At 41.2% G+C, this 24,378-nt stretch overlaps 1 protein-coding gene across 1 annotated transcript in view; it reads left to right on the top strand.

Moving 5' to 3' along the window:
* Positions 1-2,318: 2,318 nt before the first annotated feature.
* SMC5 (structural maintenance of chromosomes 5) overlaps positions 2,319-24,378 on the top strand; it is a 79,207-nt gene continuing 57,147 nt past the window's right edge. Inside the window, 6 exon segments of the mRNA XM_005297775.4 lie at positions 2,319-2,582; positions 5,289-5,430; positions 7,144-7,196; positions 16,911-17,073; positions 18,217-18,351; positions 20,204-20,344. Of these exon segments, the coding sequence (XP_005297832.3) occupies positions 2,416-2,582; positions 5,289-5,430; positions 7,144-7,196; positions 16,911-17,073; positions 18,217-18,351; positions 20,204-20,344 (801 nt within the window). The 5' untranslated portion in view covers positions 2,319-2,415.

The raw sequence follows: 24,378 nt of genomic DNA on the forward strand, positions 1-24,378 counted from the left end.
ATAGTGATGGTGGAATGCTCACCCACCCCTAACATGAATCTGTTGAGGGTCCTCCTCAAAAGGAGGGGAAAGGATGTTGAATAACCAATGACTTTTAGGAACAATCCCTATGACTAATTTTCCATACAATCAGCCTTCAAAATGGAAGCTGGTTATCTCTGCCCCTGCTCCCTAGTTGATTGCAAATAGCTAAAACATGCATATTCCTGAAGGAGTTGTTTATTAATTACTATATATCCCCTATGCCTTTAAAATTCTTTCTCTGTGGAAGAATTGCTAGATTATGCTGCCATCTTGTGGAAAAGACAATAACACCACCCTCAGTTTGAAATCATCTTAATACATTTTTTTGTAACAGCAATAGTTTTTATGCTTCCCAATTTCAAATATCAGGGAGGGGATAGAGGAGTGAATTAAAAATGGCACTTTGATCCATAATAAAAATGTAAGGGATTTGGTGTCAGCAAACAATACTAAGAGACCAGCTGCTAACCTGTCCCCATGCCAGGAACTCTTCATCTGACTAACCCTAAATCATCTGAGCCCTGCTCCTAGCTTCTCTCCTGCCCCTTGCTCCTCGGAATATAAGATCACCTTCCCTCCTGAAGATCCTCTTGCTGGCACATGGTATGATAGGACTGCTTTAATGAAATTAATAGGACTAAGTCAAGTATTGCCTCTCCCCTTGTGGGTTCCAGGACTAGCTGCTCCAAGAAGCAGTCATTTATGGTGTCTAGAAACTTTATTTCAGCATCCCGTCCTGAGGTAACATGTGCCTAGTCAATATGGGGGATAGTTAAAATCCCCCATTATTACTGTTTTCTATTCTTATAGCCTCTCTAATCTCCCAGAGCATGTTATAATTATCATCTTGGTCAGATGGTCGGTAGTATATTCCTACTGCTATACTCTTATTCAAGTATGGAATTTATATCCATAGAGATTCTAGCATACAGTTTAACTCATTTAAGATTTTTACTATATTTGAGTATCAGGGGGTAGCCATGTTAGTCTGTATCTACAAAAACAACAAGGAGTCTGGTGGCACCTTAAAGACTAACAGATTTATTTGGGCATAAGCTTTCGTTGGTAAAAACCTCACTTCTTCGGATGCATAGAGTGAAAGTTACAGATACAGGCATTATATACTGACACATGGAGAGCAGGGAGTTACTTCACAAGTGGAGAACCAGTGTTGACAGGGCCAATTCAATCAGGGTGGATGTAGTCCCCTCCCAATAATAGATGAGGAGGTGTCAATTCCAGGAGAGGAAAAGCAGCTTCTGTAATGAGCCAGCCACTCCCAGTCTCTATTCAAGCCCAGATTAATGGTGTTGAATTTGCAAATGAATTTTAGTTCTGCTGTTTCTCTTTGAAGTCTGTTTCTGAAGTTTTTTGTTCAATGGCTTATGTATGTTACCATTCCTGATGTCCGATTTATGTCCATTTATTCTTTTGCTGAGGGACTGTCCGGTTTGGCCAATGTACATGGCAGAGAGGCCATACATAAGCCAGTAAGTGAACACTTCAATCTCCCTGGTCATTCTATTACAGATTTAAAAGTCACTATCATTGAACAAAAAACCACTTTAATGCAGAAACCCAGTGTCGGAGACTGGTCTAGGCAGTTTCAGCGTTGCCCTATGCCCCTGGGTGAAGGCAGCTGGTGGGGTGAGCAATTCCCCTCCTTCCCCAGCCCGAAAGGCTGAGCCTGCTTAGCGCATAGGGCAAACAGCCCCGCCAGGGAAAACAGAGACCTCCTCCCACCCCAAACCACAGAGCAGCAGCCCTCAGAGTAGGGAAGGGGCAGGGGGCTCAAGAGAACTACGTCTCCCAGCATGCAATGCTCAGCCAGTCACAAGGAACGGCGCTGCCCGCTTGCCGCGCTGCGTGCTGGGCAATGTAGTCTTTGATGGCTGCACAGCAGGCTGCGAGGCGTAGGCAGTTTTCTTGTAAGATGGGGGACAACCCTCTGTGATTCCGTTGTATGCAAATAAGGCGCGCCATCTACGCGGAGACAAGGGTTCAAGTTGGGACGCTATTACCAACCCCCCCCCAATCACCATATAAAACCCTAAAAGAGAAGCCCTATCAGAAAGCCCGCAACAGCCAACGTCACAAATGCACCACGTGCCCAAGCAGGCTAGCTGGCTTGTGGGAAGGCTTCTTCCATCAGTCTCGCGCGTTCGGACCCTTTATACTGAACTGAAAGTAACGACTTGGCCCCACCTCTCTTTCAACCAGTGAGGTTTCACGTGACGCCCGGCGTTCCATTAGCCAACGGACTATGCCTCTCCCCTTCCGTCCCACTCTGTCTACCAATGGGAACAGGGCGCGCGTGTCGGGCTCGTTTTCAGCTTAAGGGCGCGCGACAAAAGTTTCAGGTGGTGGGCGGTGCTTCAGGTTGGCGCAAAGATGGCGGCCCCGGGCAAACGGAAACTCGGGGCCGCCACTAGCGGCAGCGGCGCCGGGTGGAGTAAGCGAGGCTCGGGGGCTGCCGGGCCAGAGGGAAGCGGCCGGGAGCAGCCGCAGTCGCCCTTCGTGGAGGGCTCTATAGTCAGGGTCACTATGGAGAATTTCCTGTGAGTGCGGCGCCCCCTGCTGCCGGGGCGGGGGGGGGGCTGCGGCTCGTGTTGGGGGGCTACGGCCGCACCGCGAGTCCCTGCTCGCCGCCCGCTGGGCTGCGAGGACGGGGGTATTTGGCACTCAGCTAAGGGCACAGCTCCGGGAGTCAGGGGATCACGCCAGGCTCCCCTCGGCCCGGCCTGGGGCTGGGTCGCCAATGGGGCCTTGGGCGCTGGCGGCGCCACCCCTGCTGTCACGTGCGATTGTGGGAGGGAGCCCGGCTCCAGGGTGGGAACGCGGGGGCCCCAGACGTGTGGGCAGAGCTCGCTGGCCGGTTCCGCTGCTCTGCCAGTGGGGCCGGTGCGGCTTCTGCCTCCCCCCGGGTGCTCTAACTGCTGGGGCTCTGGCTACTGGGGCCGGCCTAGTTCCTCGCACTAGCGGCTTCACGAGACTAGAGTGGCCGGGTGTCGGCCGCCTTGTAAGACGGGCAGCGTGTGTGTCATGGCTGTACCTTCAGTGTTGGACAGCACCTGGCCGTCATTCACAAGCGGCTTGGGCATTCACAAACGCCGTGTACTGGCTAGCTTCCGCGGTGGCCTTCCCAGGCCTTTCGTGTTCCACACCTCCAGAAAAATCTGTTCTAGCGTTACGGCTGGGGCCAGAAACCTTAAAAAGGTAAATGTAAAGTCAGCACTGATGTCTTCCTGACTCTACAGGCAGATTGGGAAACAACTGCTTTTGGAGGTGTGGACTGCCTTATGTATCACAATAGATTAACACTGACACCTAAAGTATGGCGGTTTAAGCCTCAGCATGAAGTATTCAACTGCTGATCTTTTAAAGAAGAAACATTTAGGTTATTTGTCTGCCCCACAGCCTGTCTCCCACTCCTCTTCAGGTGCCAAAATCCCCAGCAGCCAAACCCTTTACAGGAGATCTACTTTACAGACCCCTATCAGTATAACTGTTGCAGCTAACCCCTGGGTAGACAGTACTGTGTTGACAGGAGGGCTTCTCTCACCGACATAGCTGCTGCCCCTCAGGGAGGTGGACAAACTACACCAACAGGAGAAGCTCTCCCGATGACATAGGCTAGGTCTACACTAACGGGGGGGGGGGTGTCGACCTAAGATATGCAACTTCAGCTACGTGAATAGCATAGCTGAAGTTGCGTATTTCAGGTCGACTTACCTGGCTGTGAGAATGGCGGCGAGTCGACCGCTGCCGCGCCGCCGTCAACTCCGCTTCTGCCTCTTGCCGCGGTGGATTTCCGGAGTTGATGGCAGAGCCCTCGGGGATCGATTTTATCGCGTCTTCACTAGATGCGATAAGTCAATCCCCCATAGATCGATTGTTACCCGCCTATCCGACGGGTAGTGAAGACGTGCCCATAGTAGCCTCTGCAGTGAAGTGGTACAGTGGCACAGCTGTACCACTGTACATGAAGACAAGCCATTACTTATATCCCTGAGCTCTTCTACAGTGCGGCTAAGTGTTGTCAGTAAAATCTTTTTGGCAATTGGAAAATTTAAAAGGAATGGACAGTAGAAGATACTAAGTTTAATGTAAAAATAAATGCACAGGAGGTACAGTACTGATGTATTAATTGTATTAATTATTTGTAGTGCATTAGCACTTAGGAACTAAGTAATAGATCATGACTTCACTGTGCTAGACACTGTACAAACATATAACAAAACCATTGTCTTCACCCCAAAGAGCTCTTTAATATTAGTTTTAATTAAAATTCTCAGATTTTGTAACTAAATGAATTTATCACAGAAATTTCAGATTGGACTGGAAATTTCAGTCTGCTGACAGAAGCTGGGAACTATGCTGCAGATCTTAGATCTGGCTTGCTGTGGTATCACACAGGCCTTTGGTACAGGTTATGCCTTCTAAGATCTGCAACTACAGGAGACAGCCCTCTGCCTACCTGAGGGTACATCTACACTACAGGGGGGAGTCGATTTAAGATACGCAAATTCAGCTATGTGAATAGCGTAGCTGAATTCGACGTATCGCAGCCGACTTACCCTGCTGTGAGGACGGCGGCAAAATCGACTTCTGCGGCTTTCTGTCGACGGCACTTACTCCCACCTCCGCTGGTGGAGTAAGAGCGTCGATTCGGGGATCGATTGTCGCATCCCAACAGGACGCGATAAATCGATCCCTGAGAGGTCGATTTCTACCCGCCGATTCAGGCGGGTAGTGTAGACCTAGCCTGAGTCAAATCTGACGGACGTAGAAACAATCAACTGAACAAAAAGTGTTTAAATCAGCCTTGCAAAATTCAACTTGTCCATTTTCCATAAAAGACTAACATTTTTTGGTTGCTGTTTTGACAGACGGGTAAAATATTAAGGATGAAATCTTGGCTCCATTGATGTTAAGGGGGGCTATGCAGTTGATTCAGTGGAGCCAGGATTTTACTCTAAGCTTTTCATTCTCCGCAGTCGTCACGGTAAAGGATAGACATGTGCTGCAGCTGGTATATTTTCATTACACTGTTAAATGATATGGGATTAGGGTTTTTTGCCATGTGTTGAGCTTTTCTAGAAAACAATGTTAGAAAAGACTTCAATCTTAGAAGTATTGCTTTATCATATTTAAAACAATGTCAGAATGGTGCTGAGGCAAATATGCTTGTTTTGCATGAAACTGTGATTGATTTTTCTGGTCTATATCACTGTCTATTAGCCTAAAAGGATGGTTTCTTTCAGAACATATGATAATTGTGAAGTATCTCCAGGACCCCATTTGAACATGATAGTAGGAGCTAATGGAACAGGAAAGTCAAGCATTGTTTGTGCCATTTGTCTGGGATTGGCAGGAAAACCTTCTTTCATAGGGCGTGCAGACAAGGTGAGTGCAAATTTTTGAGATCTAGACATTTAACTTAATAATTTAGGGCCCACTCCAGTAGAATAGCCTGGTGCTTTGTAAACTCCAGGTGGATAATAATACCTCAGCAGGTCAATCTGCTGCAGAAACAAAACCTCTCTGAATTGTCCAGCTCTGCTGTAGCTCTACAAAGAGCTCTGCAGCAGTAATGTTGGTCTTCTGCTTATTAACCTGACTGAGCTTTTGTGTTCGGTCTGGAAGCACTTGATTCATGTTGGGACCGCTTTAAATTTTCCAGCTAACACAGCCTACTTAGAGAAATTGAAGCATGTAGGAATAGTGTTAATTCCTACATTTTCAGTGTTTCACTTTATTACTTTAATCACTTTTAAATCTTTTTCATCAGAGCTTCCAAAATGCATGGAATCTGTGAAAGTCTGAGGTACTTATCAGTTGATAATTGATATCAAATGGCTTTGTGTTAGAGAGCAAATTAGATGATTTGGGGGTACATAATGCTTTTGGGTAAGAGCCTTATAGAGTGTTGAAATGTGTTATTTGACAGCATTATTGGCAATATGAACACTTAGTCCAGAATAAGAGTGCCTTGTACCTGTTTATCTTAATGCATTTTAGATACATGTTCAGCTAAGCAGGAACAAATAACTCTTATTCCGGAGTAAGAATGTCAACATATGGGGTTAATTGGGAACAACTCTATGTGTAGAGAATCACTAAATATTTCTTTGGATGGGCTCAGCACATCCTGTTCATACATTGCAGTGACATTGCAGCCCTGATAGTAAAATGCTCCAACGAGCACTGCTACAAGAAGGTTCCACCATCAGAGCTGCACTGTCAGTGTATTCCATGAATATGAATATGTAGAGTCCATCTTTAAGAACTTTGGTTAGAGGTGAATAAAATTTCATTTTTTTTCTTTAATAATACACTTCTCCTTTATGAAAGTGTAGTGTATTTATGGTATATTGAAAGTGGACCTTTTGAATAGGCAGTAGGATTTTCTAATCTATTTATTTGTTGGTTTGACCTTTTTATATGTGTTTTTGAAAATTAAGAGGGTATATTTAAAGTTGGTTTAGTGATAATGGATGGATTATATAGCTGTCAGGAATTGGCTGAATCCCTTTAATGTTCCAGACTTCTTAATGACTTTTTCCTCCCCATGCCCAAAGGGTTCGATTTTTTGTAAAAATAGATGGGCTTGGAGCTAAATTAGTGTACTCATATCTTAATCACATTCATTTGTATTTTCTAGCAGTAGGCAATGTGACTGTCTAAAATTCCTTCTTCTGTGTAACTTGATTCAAGGGCCAGTCTAATATAGGGCATCAGTCTTGGAGCAAATCATGAAGTACAAAAAACTGTTGTAGAGCTCTTTTTAGACAAAAAAGAGCCATATTCTCTCTTTCCCCTGTAGAAGAAACTGAAGCTTTAGAGAGGGAGGGAGGCAGAAGTTTTGTAGAAAATTCTAATTTCCTTGTAACAGGATTTCTCTAGTTATTGCCCAGGCATAATCTTTATTGTAACTACATATGAGGGAATTGTATGCATGGCAGCATTGTAAATTGGTACTAGTTATTGGCATACCTATTCCAAATCAGTCATTAAATCTAAATTGTCTTTTAAGTCTGATTTTTAAATATATGTTTAATAGATACCTTTTGTATTTAATATTTTAGAATAATGGTTCCTGTAACTTTTCCTCTGCAGGTAGGCCTGTATGTAAAGCGAGGGTGCTCAAAAGGCTTGGTTGAAATTGAACTGTAAGTACTGAAACCATTTTTGCTGACTTTATCTTGTGCTTTTGTTTTAATAAACAGGTTTGTAAAAAGTGTTGTAGACAGCATCTATTGAGGCACTGGTGATTTGTGGTGTGTAAAGAGTACTTTATTGAAGCACAAGCTTAGTGTAATAAATTTTAAAGTGTCAGATAACTGGTTTGTAAGAAATGATCCATTAGCTAGCTAACAATTTGTCATTTTCTGCTGCAGCTTGCCTAATCTTTAAGGGAGGCTCCCGGCATGCAGAAAAGGAAAGAAAAGTCGTATATAGAAAGCAAGTGCCTTGACTTAATCATGTTAGATTTTGGTGTATTTAATGTTGTGATGCAAATACTGTTTTATGTAAACACTTATAACCATTATTATAACATGTAATTATATCCAAATTGTTCTATATTTAATAAAAATAACATTAAAACTCTTCAGGAACCTTTCTCCAACCTTACATTGCAACATATCTTTGCATAGTACTTGTTGGGTTCTTGCTCCAAAGAACTTAGACTGCATCAAACAAACAGAAAAGACAACAGACAGAAGAATAGGGAGGGAGGAGAGGCAGGGTAAAGTAATAAAAGGTAGCATAACATTTCCTGTAGACTAAAAGGGACCAAACAGTTGGCCTTAAACCTGGATGGGGCGGTTGAACAAAGACTGACCCATTCTGAAGAGACTTCTTTGAAACCAAGCACAGGAGGTGATATTAGAAGCTGATAAACTAGTAAAAATATTGATTGGATAGGAAAGAGATGCCAAGGTGACAGCTGATTACCTGTGAGGAGGGGGAAAAACTGAAGGAGGTTATCCTAGATCTTGAGGAAACAATGAACCTTGGTAGAGAAGTTGGTTCTAGGACAAGGAATAACTGACCTGCCAACAGCTGCATGGCTTGGTGATGAGTGGGAATCTGGTTGCAGAATTGGAGAAAGAAAGAAGAAATATGGAATGATTGCTTCCTCAGCTCAAGATGGGGTTCTGTTGCTCTCCTTTTTAAATCAAAGGAGAGAAACTATAATGGGGGGAAAATCATGGCTAATGAAAGGGAATCTGTCTTTTTTTCTCCTGAGCATGGAAACAAAGTACAACCATCATCCTAATAACAAGATTCTATGAGTAATTAAGGAAGAAAAGGAAGTAAAAAAGGAAGATAGCAAGGACTGCATGACCAGAAAGGAGGTGTGGGGTAGTGTAGGTGTGTGTTTTGTTTGTTAAAGATGGTGCTACAGTCTTTCACCTGGACAATACAATACCAGACAACACCTTAGATGAATGGACAATAATAGGAAAAGGTGGGACTTAAAAAAATTTACTTCACCCCAGTAGATCTTTTGAGATTTTCTTCTTTGTATGTCTTAGTTTCCTATTCTGGTGTGTTTGAAGATTTACATGTTGTAACATACAGTTTAAAGACAAGATATTGTGGTTTTATAACAGAGATGGGCATTATGTATTCTTGTGGAATGGAGCTAGCCAACCTTGTTCTAAGGTGTAAACAGAAGTCTCTCCAAACACACGTCAGAGAATGAGAATTTTGCTGTCATGCAGAGAATACTGTCTCAGAGAGAGGCCTATCACAATGTGGGTGGTACAGGAAGAGTGAATTAGCAAAATCCAGGAGGCTATTCAAGGAATACATAGACAAGTGGAAGAGAAAGAAACTGAATATGATAGATCCCCAGCTTCTGATGATACAAAATATTGTAAATAGAGGCAGAAAGTGGTGAGAAAAGAACAAGGAATAATAGCACCATATCAAAACTAATCAAGGTAGATCTTAGTACAAGAAGGTAAAGAAAGGCAGAGGAAAGTGGCACGATCGGGACATGCGTATATATGGTGGAAGTGGACTTGAGACATTTGTGGTTAGTCACAAAGTAGACTGCAAACCCTGTGCATTACTGATGGGATAAGTTAATCTTCTTGGAAGAATAAACCTCACTTAGTTTATTCTCAGCATAGTTATGTCTATTTGAACAAGGTACATAGATGCTATATGTGATAAAAATAGCCTGTCAAATGGCTTAAATGTAATACAATCTCAGGGACAGATAGTACCGCCCTTCCTAAAGCAAGTTTTTTACATAGACTTCTTTTACTGAGAAATCTCACATTACAAAAATTTGTGCTGAAAATGACAAGTGTAGGGTCTCAGTAACATCCTTACTGGGGGAACAATTCAATCAAATGCAAAATTTGATACAAAGAGCCCCTGTATGATAATTGAAACCAACTCTGCCATCTGATACATTGAACTTTCACAAGTTAAAAAGGCTGAAGAGCTTTGAGTATGCTATACTCCTTCATCAGGGTTTGAAGTCATTGGGAATTGTGCTCCAAAGTTACTTTTTATGCTTTTGAAAATACCACCTGAAATATGGTGGCTAAACATTTAGGAGCGTAACTTTAACATCCTGTTTTTGAAAAACTTGGCCAATATGTATTTATTTGTAATCACTTAACAATGAAACTATACTTATACATTTTGTTTTGGAAGTAAGATTTTGTCACTAAGAAATAGTTTGTAATAAAAATGCTAACTTCTGCTGCAAACACTTGACTTCAAGTTAAGCATGTAGACATACATTATCTGAAAACTTGTGTCTGCTTTAAGGTGAGGTATGGCATTTCTGTTACCATAGAAATGGGGTAAACAGTGACACCATCAACGTGTTAAAATGACCACTGCGAAATATTTGCATTCCTTTCTGTTAGTTTAATGACTGTATTTCAGGACATAAAATTGGATTTCTTTGACCTCACAGCCTTACAATAACTATCTAAATGGTAAAACAAAATCTAATAATACATTTGTATAGCATGCTCCAGGCCTCAGATGCTAGAGTCAAGCCACATAGAGCATGGCTGAATTGCTTACCAGCAAGCATTTGATCTGCAGTGCAAGCTACATGTACATCAGAATCAACAAGGTCTAGCAATCCTGAGTCTCCTCAAAATTTCTCAGTACATGCAATAAAGCAGCACAGGGTGTGAAAACCACCCAAGTGAATCACATTGGTACCAAGTTCATTTGGGAAGGTCCATTTCACTTGCTGAGCAACAACATAGATGGTCTGAATCCCTGATCTGAACAGCATGCTGTTGTCCTAGAGCTGCTGACATTTCTTTACATTTCAGTATTTTAGTATAGACTGTGGCCATGGCAGCTGGTTTGGCATCCACAGTAGTACGTTAAGTCAACCAAATCAATCATATCTGCAGCTTGCCTATAAATGTGGCATATTTTGCTCTTTGGAGCTAGAGTTAGTGCATATGCACCTGCCGTGTGGATATGCACTAACTCTTTGGTGCAAGCTTGTGGTTGAAACCAGTCCAAAATACAATCACTTGAATGTGAACAGTATCACCCATTGTTATATGCGGTGGTGTTGTAGCCATGTTGGTCCCAGGATATTAGAGAGACAAGGTGAGTGAGGTAGTATCTTTTATTGGACCAACTTCTGTTGATGAGAGAGACAAACTTTTGAGCTTACACAGAGCTCTTCTTCAGGCCTGGGAAACTAACTCCAAGTGTCACTGCTAAATGCAAGATTTGAACAGATTGTTAAACATAAGTAGTTAACGCATATTTCAAGGGACGATTAGTTAGTTAATTTAGTTTCCCAGACCTGAAGAAGAGCTCTGTGTAAGCTTGAAAGTTTCTCTCTCTCACCAACAGAAGTTGCTTCAATAAAAGATATTACCTCACCCACCTTGTCTCTCTAACAATATCATTGTCATTTGGTATTGGTAAGACATCACAAGGTAGTAGTCTTAAAAGACCAGAGGAGAGATCTCAGCCAGTGTTCATTTGTAGGTAATGAGTTTTTCTCAAATATTTTTTCATGCATAGTCTGTTCTGGAGGTGTTCTAGGTTTTTCAGATGCTTCAGATAGCATAAGAAATTCTGATTGCCTGGAGAAAGTAAGTGTCTTTTCTTTCCCATGGTTCAATGGTAGTCCAGCATCACAAGAAATATCTGCAGACTGTTCTTGAAATACCACTCTAGCCATTGAGTAGAAGGCCTTCTTTCCATCAGTGGTCTCTACATTTTTGTCTATGGGTATATCTACACTGCGATAAAACACTTGCAGCTGGCCTGGGTCAGCAGACCTGGGTCAGCTGACTTGGGCTTGTGGTGCTTGGGCTCGGATTGGAGGACTATACTGCAACTTTATGGATGCTTGGCCTGGAGCCTGGGCTCTGAGACCCTCCCCTGTCATAGGGTCTCAGAGCCCAGACTCCAGTCCAAGCCCAAATGTCTACAGTGCAATTTTATAACACTGCAGCCTGAGCCCTGTGAGCCCAAATCAACTGACCTGGGCCAGCCAAGGGTGTTTTTCTGCAGTGTAGACATACCCTATATCAGGGGTGGCCAGCCTGAGAAGGAGCCAGAATTTACCAATGTACATTGCCAAAGAGCCACAGTAATACGTCAGCAGCCCCCCAGCAGCCTTGCCAGCGCCTCCCCCTCCCTCCCCGCACCACCCGAACAGCTGTTTTGTGGCATGCAGGAGGCTCGTGGGGAGGAAGGGAGGAAGAGCAAGGGCAGTTGAGCAGTGAGCACCCCCCAGCACATTGGAAAGTTGGCACCTGTAGCTCCAGCCCAGGAGTCGGTGCCTATAGAAGGACCCGAATATTAACTTCTGAAGAGCCGCATGTGACTCCGGAGCCACAGTTTGGCCACCCCTGCCCTATATTATCATCTCCTTAATGGATGAGAATTACAGCGGCATCAAGTGGTACATCTCCGTTTGGAATAAACACACCTCCTGGAGTTTTTCTCCTTCGGTTTTTGGAGCACTAGTGATGGACCACCTCAGCTCATCATGGATTCTGCATCAGTTATGAAGCTGTAGTATGTCAATTAATTGGACGACCCAAATTCATGGTGTGATAATTGTGGAATTGTTAAATATATGCACTTTGCAATTGAGAAGCACCTTTGAATATCTTCTGAAGGATGATATTCATTGCTGGCTAAATTAAATACCTCTTTATCAACCGTGCATCAGGCTCACTCACCAAAAGAACATCCCCAAAATCTTTGGATGACTTGAGTACCTGCTTCAGATTACTAGCAGCTTGAATAGTATCAGCTAATGTTACTGTTCTCCACAGAGCAATGGTAGACTTTCCTTGTCCATGCTGTGCATGGAATGAAATTGCAGAACCATAGTGTTTTTCTGATTTTGTCTGTAATGTGCTACTGGAATAGCTTGCAGTTTCTACATCTGATGAAAGCAGAGCTTAATATCTTTTTAGCAGCTTGGACAAGAGAAGAGCCTTCTGGCACATAAGATCATTGTCTATCTCTTCAACTGCATCCTTAGCAATTAAGTCTTCCACAGATATTCTGCAGAACATGTCATCTTCTCCTCTTTGAAATGCTGCCTCCATTAGATTTGTTGCTCTCTTGTCTTTCTTGCGTGGTTTTTCTCAAGCAAACAATGCAACAGGACCAATCGCTGCAGGATGTGCTTGCTGTGGTGGCAATAGAATCAGATGAATGTGATGGCCTCTGATCAGATTCAGTCTGTTTTTCTTTCCTTGGTTCAGTACAACTGTGACATGCCAAATTCAACTTGCTTGCATATTTCTGAAAACAGCCCCTGTGACAGAGGACATTGGTGGCACATCATCTTTGATGGAAGCTTAAAGGGGCTTGTACTTCCATGTCTTCATATACTGTAACTTTCCTATAGAGATAAAATTCCCAAAGTATATTGTTAACATTGCCACCATTTTTCATTTTGTACAAGTATACAGAATTAGTTCTAAATATTAGTATCAAAATTACCATTTTTGTTTAGTGAGCACTTTGACTGAACCCTTGTATGAAGCTGTGTATTGTCATCTAACAGTAATACTGACCTGTGTATAACTGTCACTGAATTAAAAAGCTAGTTTATAGAATATTTCAAAGGCTAGTGGTACATGCAAAGGCAATTACAAATTAAAATCTTCCATCGGGCAGACTAGATGCTACATTGTATGTAGTAAAACTTACAATAGAGAAGCATTACATTAGGAATTCATGTACGTTTATATGTTCCCACTCTCTGGTACAAACTATGGGCATGCAATCGTCAGCGTAAAATTGATATGGTCAGCAAATTTTAATTGAAAGTATAGAAAATATTGTTATTACTTGTGATATGTATTTTGACAATTAAGAATATGCAGTGTGAAAACATTTCATGTTATATTGCAGAATGTTGATTTTAGCCATATCTAAACAGCTTCATTTGGGGAAAAAAAATACTTGCCCATGCAAAACCAATAAAAATCTCTGTACACTTTCGTTTGGTACCTTTGATCAGTAAACACCACATCAAGGTGTTGAAATTAACTTAAACTAAAACTGTAGTCATAGTCATGTGGCAGTGTTTCTGGAACTGTGCAAAAAAAAAATTGGCCACTTTTTCCCCCTCATTCTGGGAACCACTGTTTCATCTCACCTGTAGACCTACAGCACTACTTGGCAGCTCCACATTATACCTCATCTAAACATATGTAAAATAAGCTTCCAAATGATATAGGTGTGTGTAGGGTGGGTGCATTTAACTCCAAAAATGGCCTTTTTTGTAGAATTGCTACCGATTAGAGTAAAATGCTATTGTATGAATCGGGAGAGAAAGGGACAGGCTAATGACATACCACAATTAGAGCACAAAGTGAAATATCAGAGAAAGGATGAATAGGATCACTGGAGTCCAGAATAGTATCTTATGTAGATGATATCCAGTTTACTCTGTGAAAGTCATACATTTCTGTAATGTTCTTCATTTAACAAAAGTGTAGGAAAAATCAAAGATGGTGGAACTCCACCTTTCACATCTGTCTGTGGCTAGGAGTTTCTGATCAGTTGGAATTCCTTCATTTTTCTCCATGCTGTATCTACCCTTGTAGGCTGCAAGGGAGAAGGAATTATCTTCCTTCACCCAGAGCTTCCAGGCTGTTGTGGGGGCATAGTGCGGGGAGTGCAGACTAGCTCTTCAGTTTCTTTGAGTCCTCTCTTCCACCCTACCCTTATCCCAAATAGCTAGGGTGCTTGCTCTTAGTGCTCCCAAGTAGCAGAGTAAAAGTGATTCTTGACAATTTCATTACTCTCCTCCAGGAATCTTAATAGTAATTTCTGAACCATTAACAAATTTGGTCATTCTGTTCAGCAAGGTTGTAAGCAGCAGCAGAATACTAATACTGTTTGTGGGACTTGTGAAGATAGCTTTCTGAAGTTAACTAGGGCAATGATCAGCTTCAATGGCTAGATCTTCAAAATAACTTAAATTCTGCAAAAATGGGTTACTTAGACCACCTTTGTGGCCAAGGATAACCTTTTACTTAATGGAGGGGAGAGGATTTTCCAAACACGTAATGAAGGGGTGATCTTGGACACACATTGGCTATACTGCCAAAGTCAAAGGATGCCTACAAGCCTTGAAGAGATCCCCCTAATGCTTTTCCAGGCTCACATTTTCAAAACTTGTTTAGTTCCCATTTAGCACCCAAATGAAGTGGCTGACCGAGTTCTCAAATGCTCACCACCCATGGAGGAACTTTTCTGAAAATTTGACAACACCCAGGGCTAAGCCTGTTAGGAAACCTGGCCAATTCATTTAGATGCCTAAATGGGAGCCACACTCTTTTGAAATCCTGATCCCAGTTGTGGGTGCTGAGCACATCTAAAAATCTAGCCCTGAATCTTTTTTGAATTTTCTACTCTCTCATAGAAAAGATCAGCCTAATAAAGATACTACCTGTGTTACACATTAACAGCATATAACCTTTTGTGAATCTCAGCATAGTATTTAAAGATGCTGTTTTGATAAGAAGTGGGACAGAGGACAGATCTTGCATGAGCCCTGTCAATACAGTGATCAAGATAAGATGGGATTTGGCTCCCAAATATAAAGCTAGATCATTGGGCATTCAGTCTTGTGAAAAGGGCCAAAGTGAGACAGTCTGGGGCAGTTGGTGCTGCAATGGGTCTCCAGGTCACACTGTTCTCTGGGAAGTAGTAAGGCAGGTCAAAAGAGATAAATTAAGTAACCCAATCATATCTCACTTGAAGTATGGAGAGGGTCTAATGGTCTATGGAGACCATTAGCTGTGTTAGCTGCAGAAGTCCAAATCTAATTCAATAGTTTGTTTAAATAATAGGGAAGTTTTCAGATGAAGGATTAGAGTGAGGAAGTGACCAAATATGGGACTACTTACTGATGGGACACCTAATGCCCTTTAGAACTTGAAATGTGTACCCCTCTGTGCCAGCTTGGGTGCATTTGACTCTATAATCATAACTAATATCAAGATCATCGTGTATATAGTGGTGAAGCATTCTTGACTGTGACTGTAATGGAATATCATTAATGACATGGTAGACATTTATAAGGAAGGCATAGGCTTCACGATAAAGGTATTCACATCCTTATCCCACTCACATCTTAGTGCTGCTTTCCATGCAGCCCCTCATGCTTGGAACCCCATCTTTTCTTTCAAGCTCTGTTCCTTTAAGTCCCTGCTTAAAATAAACTTCTTCCAAAAGACCTTATAAACCTAATTCTCTCCTTTTAAAGAACTGAATAGACATTAGAAAAATAAACTAAACCAAATTAATGGCAATTTCAAGATCGAATGCTGACTTCACTGCTTATTTGCTTGCTGATACATCTCATCCCCCATGTTTTGCTAATTAGATGGTAAGCATTTCAGTACAGGGATCTTGTTTGCATATTTATTTGTGAGGTATCTGGTATACTGTACTTTTAGTGTTTTAAACAGAAAATAAAAAAGTAATACTTGTTAGTTTAGTACTACAAGATTGTTTTCCTCAGGAATGAGTACAATATAAATGGAATATACATACACATCTAAATCTGTACTATGCAGTAACAGAGACATTTCAGATGTTTTAAACTATAGCTATGTGTGTTTTTTAAAAATCTATTTACTACAGTTACTTTAGAACTTGTTAAATATTGCTACTGTTCACACATGTTTTTGAAACAATTATACTGATATATTCACATGAGTAGTATACTCACATGAATAATCTCATTGGCTTCAGTTGAGTGAAGATTTTTCAGGAACTAATGGGTCTAGTCATGTGAGCAAGGAGTATTTTTGTGAGTAATGGCTTGTAGGATGAACTCGTCACCTTGTACCATTAGATAATATGCAGAAGTTCCTATTACATTCCTGAATTTGAATATCTCTAGTATCCAGTAATTTTGTATTAACATTTGAAACCTATTATTCACTTGCTAGTGATAGTCATTACCATCAGAAAGTTTGGAGCTTTTTTACTTAAAGCAACAAGATGTGTTACCAGTGCAGTCTGTGGGCTGGTCTACACTGGGGTGGGGGTGGGGACCGGGGGGTTGAAGTTCGATACGCAACTTCAGCTACGGGAATAGTGTAGCTGAAGTCGACGTATCTTATTTTGACTTACCTCGGGTCCTCACGGCTGCGACTCCCCCGTTGACTCCGCTACCGCTGCTCGCCCTGGTGGAGTTCCGGAGTCGACGGGAGCGCGTTTGGGGATCGATATATCGTGTCTAGATGAGACGCAATATATCGATCCCTGATAGATCGATTACTACCCGCTGATTCGGCGGGTACTCTGGACGTACCCTTCATGTATATTTCCAAAGTTGCTAAAAGTGTAAACACTTAACATCTCTTTTTTCTATTAATCAGGTTTAAGACTCCTAAAAATCTCGTTATCAAACGTGAGATTCATGTAGCAAACAATGCATCAGTGTGGTTTGTCAATAAAAAGCCTTCAACCCTGAAAATAGTAGAGGAGCAGATTGCAGCCTTAAATATCCAAGTGGGCAATCTGTGCCAGTTTCTTCCTCAGGTAGGAGAGACAATAACAGATACAAATTGAGTACTGCTTTTGGGGGGGAGGGAGGGAGAAGGGGATTGTGACGTTTTAGTAGAGGGACTGGAGGTAGCTCTTTGGAAGGCCAAAAAGGGTTAAAAAACAAACAAACAAACAAAAAACCCCAATTTTAACCATTGAATCATGAATTATTTTTAATATTTGTGTGTGTGTGCGGGTGTGTATGGCATGCATAATGTTTTAAGGCTCACTAATTTTGTCAAATTAGTTAATCTTCCATTATAAGGGAGCATGTGTTGGAGATGGCATGGTCCAATGGATAGGGATCAAGTTTAGGAGGCTGGAGGCCTGCACTAGGCTTGTTATGTGATCTTGGGCAAATTACTTTTCCCCCCCGTATCTCATTGAATTGGGGGTCATGATATTTTTCCTAGTTTGGAAAGTGCCTTGAGTCTATGGATGAAAAATAATCTAAAGTATTAAGTATCTTTAAATATATGATACATTCTCAGAACAAAGCCAAGAGGAACCTGGGTATGTTTGGGAAAAGAAAAGTAGCAGAGAGCTCCATCATGTAGGTAGTTAGCCTCCTAGCATGTCTGAACTTGAGAACAGACAAATTTAATTAGACGCTCTCTAGACTAGGGGTAAAAAGTGTCATTTTAAAACATGCTGGCTGACATATTTTAATCAGGTGGTGTTTAAACTATGTTTATTAATGCAGTAGCTAATCTTTTTTTAAAATCAGTTTTTCAGTGTAGGAAAATGACCTTAGAACAAATTCTGTGAATGTGGCAGAGTGAAATTTTGAGCACTTAGGTTTTCCAGGGTGTTTTTATTTTTGTTTGGAGAAGTGTTCAAAGTGATTCCCAGAAAGCCATGGACAAAATTTGATAACAATTAGATTTTTCAGCCAGGAGAACTATGAATAGATCATATGCTAACTATAACGGAGTTACAGGGCTGGCTGTAATGCATAACTGAGGTGCACATTTAATAATAATTTATTGACTAACTTCCAAAGCTGTCTGACATGTAATTCTATGTTGTACGTGCATATTAGCTTGAGATAGGCCAATATATTGCAATAAAATATTACTTTTTTGCAATATTATAACAGACCTGTGACGACATTGGTTTTTGGTTTCTGCTTTGCAGGACAAAGTTGGGGAATTTGCAAAACTGTCCAAGACTGAGCTTCTTGAAGCTACAGAGAAATCAGTTGGCCCACCAGAAATGTACCAATTCCACTGTGAACTAAAAAACTTCAGAGAGAGAGAGAGAGAACTTGAGGTAAGTACCTACATAATAGAGGGACAGTGGTAGGAGGGATTTTCATAGACTTTCCAGTTTCTTTTTGTTTTTAACTATGATCAATAATAAGTAGATGTCAGGTAGTTTTGTACAATGTGATGCTTTTACAGGAGTAATTGTTTTTCTGACTTTATGCTCACTTGTACAATGACATAATAAGGAAGAATTCCTATTTAAAAGTTGGGCTTCTGGCCAGGGAAGAGAGTGTCAATGTAGAGTTAACTGGCCAAGCTTGCAAAGGCCTTAAACTCAATTCAGTGGCATTTGTCTTCTGTATGTAATACAATTAATGTTTGAACGCCACATCAAATTACGTCCAAAATTTCCGGGAATGTTCTAGGCATAAGTGTCCAGAACATTATTGATTTGGGGGAAATCTGAAAACTCAAAGGGAAAAAATGGGTGCACATGAAGCCTCTGCCATCTCATTAGTACAGCCACAGCTTCAATCACTTATGCCATTGTCTGTAGATCAAACAACTAATTAATTACACCCATTAATGCTTAACAATTAACAGTACTCTATCTCATCTCTGCCTGTCCTATGAATAAAGTTTAGTATGTTAACATAATTTATTTTCCAGTTATAAAGAATAATAATGGTTAGGGAAATGGGGCTGAACGGGGGCATGCACACAGCTCCTAACTTAAGGGGTAGAATATTATATGACAAACAGTGACATTGACTAGGTACTACGGCAGGGGTCGGCAGCGTTTGGCACGTGGCTCGCCAGGGTAAGCACCCTAGCGGGCCGGGCCATTTATTTACCTGCTGACGCGGCAGGTTCAGCCGATCGCGGCCCCCACTGGCGAGGTTCGCCGTCCTGGGCCAATGGGGGCGGAGGGAAGCCACGGCCAGCACATCCCTCGCCCGCGCCGCTTCTCACCGCCCCCATTGGCCCGGGACGGCGAACCGCGGCGAGTGGGGGCCGCGATTGGCCGAACCTGCCACGTCAGCAGGTAAATAAACTGGCCCGGCCCGCCAGGGTGCTTATCCTGGTGAGCTGCGTGCCAAACGTTGCCGACCCCTGTACTATGGAGATACCAAGCTAATAATTAAATGTCACTTTGTTTGCCATATAATATCTTTATAGTCTCTGTGATAACCTGTTAATCTAACTAAGCAAGAGAGATAAAGGAATTATAAAGAGGTGCAAAACTAATAGTTATAAAATATCTCTTCTAATTAGTGAAAGTAGAGATATTTTGTTCAGTAAAGAATTAATTCAAGAAAGAACAAAATGTATAATGCAGTAATGAAAAATAGTTTCCCCCCTCTCCTGTTGACCAGTAGAGAATAATATGTTTGATCAGAAAATGTTTGTTTTTTAAAGATTAGGTTGTGTTTGAATTACTCTTGCTACCTGTTGTTATTTGCATTGTTGTAGCCATGTTGATCCCGGGATATTAGAGAAACAAAGTGGGCGAGGTAATATCTTCTATTGAACCAGGTTCTGGTGGTGAAAGAGACATGCTTTTGAGTTTGTAGTCTCGAAAGCGTCTCTCTTTCACCAACAGAACTTGGTCCAATAAAAGATATTGGCTCACCCGCCTTGCATCTCATTACCTATATCAAACTTGAGTTTCCATGATGTGGGAAAAGTTGTCCTGCATCTTCCAGTACTGATGGCTATAACTAGTGGTTTGACTCTCCCTTTTTTGAAAAATGAAATTCAGTTGCAATTAAAACACAAAAAGCTACTGTTCTGAAACTTCTGTCTAATCCTTAATTTCTTCTCGTTGATATACTTTTCATAATTTCTGCATACCCCTTTGTATTTAGTTATTTTAGTAGAGCAAAATAAATAGTGTAAAATATATTTTCTGACAGAATTCATTGCAAGAGAAAACTAATTTCTTGGAGAAAATGAAGCAAAGAAATGAACGGTATAAACAAGATGTGGAGAGATACTATGAACGCAAGCGTCATCTAGATTTAATAGAGATGCTTGAGAGAAAAAGACCGTGGGTGGTAAGTTTTTTTTTTTTTCCAATTTTTCTGAAAAACTATTATAAACCCGCCATCTTTTTAAAAAGAGAGAGTTACTATGCAGTGAAATAATTTTTTTCCAACCCAGAATAGCCCAAGCACTACCAACATTACAGAAAGTATATAATTGTCCTGAAACATTATGTTCTACCCCTGGCCTCACGTAGCTTTTGCCTAGTTGCACCTATTGCTTCTAGCAATGGCTTGTACTTCATGCTTTAAAAGGAAGGCAGAGTGACTCCCTCTGCTAGACCAATCGTTCAGTACTGTATTATGGGTTGGTGGTATTTCCAAGCAGCTGATCACCTTGTGCCCTACAGCATAATGAATGATGGGTCTTTTTGTTGCTTCAGAAGTAAGCCTTGCAGTGAGTTTCACAAAATGTTTTGTCATACAAGCGCCTAGAGCTGGAGATAAGTGCTTTAAAGAAATCAAAATAAATAAGAGACTTGCTCGGTTAAAGGTAAATCATTTTGGCTTGCTTTAATAACCATCTTCTTATGTCCACAAGAGTCTGAATTATTTTGAATTACAAAATGTGATATTTCAAAACTGACTCAGAATTGGAGAATCAAAGCCATCAATTAAGCTGGGGTTGTTTAGTATTTTGAGGCATTATGTCATTATTATATTTACTCTGCTTTCATGCCATTGATTAAAGTTTCCTTCATGGGCTTAAATTAATGAAGTATATGTGGCAAATGTTTGGATCTCATTCACACTGACTGAAATTCACAGAGGGTGCAGAAAGCCTGGCCCTCTACGGTAGGTTAGCTGTGTAGTGGCGCTGCATGAGGGGAGTTGCAGGTGTAGCAACCACAGAGAAGCCCCTGTACATTAAGGAAGAAGCCTCCATGCCAGCCATTGATGAGTAGACTTGAGGAAGGGCAACGGGATTCATAGTTATGTGACTCAGGTGCACCAACCCACAGTACAAATGCTATGAAAGGACAGCTATTGGGGGACATGGGCTATAGCTTTCCAACCTGGCAGTGGAGAATGAACTTTGTCCTTTTCTTTTCTGTGGATGAAGTGAATTTCTCCTGTAGTGGTAGGGGATTACTCGGTTAAGGAGTAAAAAGTATCTGTTTAAACAGGACAGCTACAGGCTGTGCACAGTTAATCAGGAAAGAGCATTGACATCACTGTTATTGGGACAGAACTTTGAAGGCTAATCAATAGAGACTAAGGGGAAAACTAATTAATGTTTGTCATAACACACATTTCTGAATTGATTTTTACATTTGGAAACAAATGGTTCTTTGAGTAATGTCTTTGTAGATTCACACAGCTGAGACACACCTGCACACTTAAATTTTCCCGAGAGCTTTGTAGAAAGCATTGACCACATTTTTGCCATCCTGAACATTTGGGTCTGAAGGTGGACAAGAAGCAGTCAGCCTGACCCCTACCTGCTAGAACACTGAACTCACTTGCATAGTGGATTTGAACAGAGAAGACGCGAACCTTTCCAACCACTGAATCCCAGTATAGTAATGGCAATAGGTGTCTCTACCATTGGAGTTGGAGTGCTCACTTAATTAAGTCACAATTAAAATTCTGTAACTTGGCAGATGCCAGGTTACATACCATTGTACTGGGACAAGTGGTTTCGTAGGCTCTCAAGTCTGTTATCCGTCAAGTACGGGATCAAGTAATACAAATATTTAGCAGGCAGTAGCATGAAGATGAATTGTATGATCTACCAGGGTGGAGCCAGATCTGCTTTTTGTAATAAAGCTATTCCTTGAGGCAGTAGTGCATTCAAAAATCATGTTCTTAACACTGTTGGCCTGTGAGGCATATAGAGTACATTAGTCTACAATCTCAGCAGAAATTTCACCTTCTAGCACAAATGGTCTTGAAAGTAAAAAGTGCTTTGTTCCTTGTTTCTCAGATGGGGAAAATCCCACAAATAGATCTATTGGTAATGAAAGAGGATGCCACACACTGTCTTCGAAAGAGAGAGACATTATTTCCCCTCTCATCCTTTCTTTTCTTTATGCCTTAACTCCAATACCGCTGATCCCGAGAATAACGGAAAATTGGAGAGGATGGAGAAAAAGTGCTTCTGGTATATCCAGTACCAATAAGTCCAATTGGGGGCTAACCTGGAGCTTCCATCCTCTTCTTCCATCTTCTCCAATCCTCTTCACCAATTCCCACTCTTCTTTCACAGAAAATGACAGCATGCTACACCTGGACTAAAATCCTTGCAACTACCTTTTTGGATTTTGAAATCTTAACAGGACAGAATCATTAGTATGTTTTGGAGGTGCAGCTGATACTGATGCAGATTTGTAAGCACTCTACTAGACAAACGTGCTGCAAAATGTAAGAGATTCCCTGTTCGGGCAGCCCAAAACCAGATTAACCCAACATCTGCTACTATTCTGATGATATTTGATTCTTTTGACACAAAAAACCCTCTCAAGTATCAGGCTGAACTCGGTTTATTTGACTGTTATTTCATTTTATCAAGTTTCTCTATGAAGATACACTGGTGATTTTGTACATGGTCCAAATTATTATCTAAGGTAGTTTAGATACTTACAGATTGCTGGACTATGTTGGAAGTCAGTGACTTTGAAAATGACCTGGCAGTCATTATTCATAACTAACTGAACATGAGTTCTCACTGCAATGCTGTTGGGGGGAAAGAGGGGAAAGCTTGGATGTCTTTTAGAAAAGACATGGTTTAGGTAAACCACACATTATTGGGTGCAGTACAGGTATTACTATGACCTTTGTTATGCAGGAGATCAGACTAGATGATCATAATGGCCCCTCCCGGTCTTGAAATCTATGGATCTACTCTGATATCCCTTTATTAACCACCTGTTTGATTTTCCGCCTTTTTCCCTCCCAAAACTACATTAATTACTGGGGAAAGCTTTACTACATAGCCTAGGTGTAAATAGAGCATTTTGCTACTACCTTTAGTGGAAATAAACCCATCAAGTAGTCCTACCGATTCTTTATAGTTTAAAATTACCTACGTAGAGAGTGTATATATAGATACAAAGTGTTACGATCTTGTGAGGGTTATGATTCCCAAAAGTTATAACGTACATTCCATTGCTTATTTGTAATCTCCACAGTTTCTCTTAGAAACATCCCCATACTTGGCATCTGTAGAGCTGTGACTTGGTCTTTGTTCATACATATATATGTCATTCTAGATTTATCTTAAGCTCTCACACTCAACTTGGTAGAATAATGTTTGTTTGTTTAGTTAGGACCTCCTACCCACCTTTACAAGAATCTTTGCTAATCAGATTCACAGAGAATAGATCTCTTTAGAAAATATTTGAAAAAGCAATAGTTATTCACCTATAACTGAATAACTTGGAGGTGCTAGCTTGTGTAGATTAATTGACATGATCAGTCCTCGTTCCCAACTATTTCTGAGCCTTCCTAGTGGACTTTGAAATAGTGAAAGAAACTGAGGGGCAGGGCAGGCCCATGGCTCCTTTATATACCCTTCGGGTCTCAACATTTGATACTGCATTGTTCATAGGCCAAGGCTTTCTAGATATTTCCAGCAAGGATGTGGCATTGTGAGATGCATCCCAAGACTTTTAATCTGTCCCTGCAATAATCTTGAACTACAGTAACTGGAGAGCAAACTGTTTATCTGTCAGTGTCACCTGGGGATTAAGTTGCTCTTCTGAGACTGACCATTTTGGAAAGGGTTGACAAAGAATGTTTCAAAGTAACTTGGGCAGCAGTACAAAAATGTTCTCTGTTCACAAGTAGAAAAATTAATATCCAGGTGGGAAAAGGCAGCAACACAGAAAGCAAAAACAATAGATAATAGTCTGAAATCCTAATATGAGCATTTCTGTTTTTCGCATGCCCCAGAGTTTGGAGTACCTCAGACTTGTGCTCTTGAACTCACATTTCAGGGTCCTGTAGATACCAGTAGAGTTTCCAAGTTCATCCTGGTGTTGGGAGTTGCAGTGGAATGGTGGGTTGATGTTGTCAACTGGTGGGCTATACCAAAACCAGGACAA

The sequence above is a fragment of the Chrysemys picta genome, chromosome 6, assembly GCF_011386835.1.
Source record: "Chrysemys picta bellii isolate R12L10 chromosome 6, ASM1138683v2, whole genome shotgun sequence".
Classification (NCBI taxonomy): domain Eukaryota; kingdom Metazoa; phylum Chordata; order Testudines; family Emydidae; genus Chrysemys; species Chrysemys picta.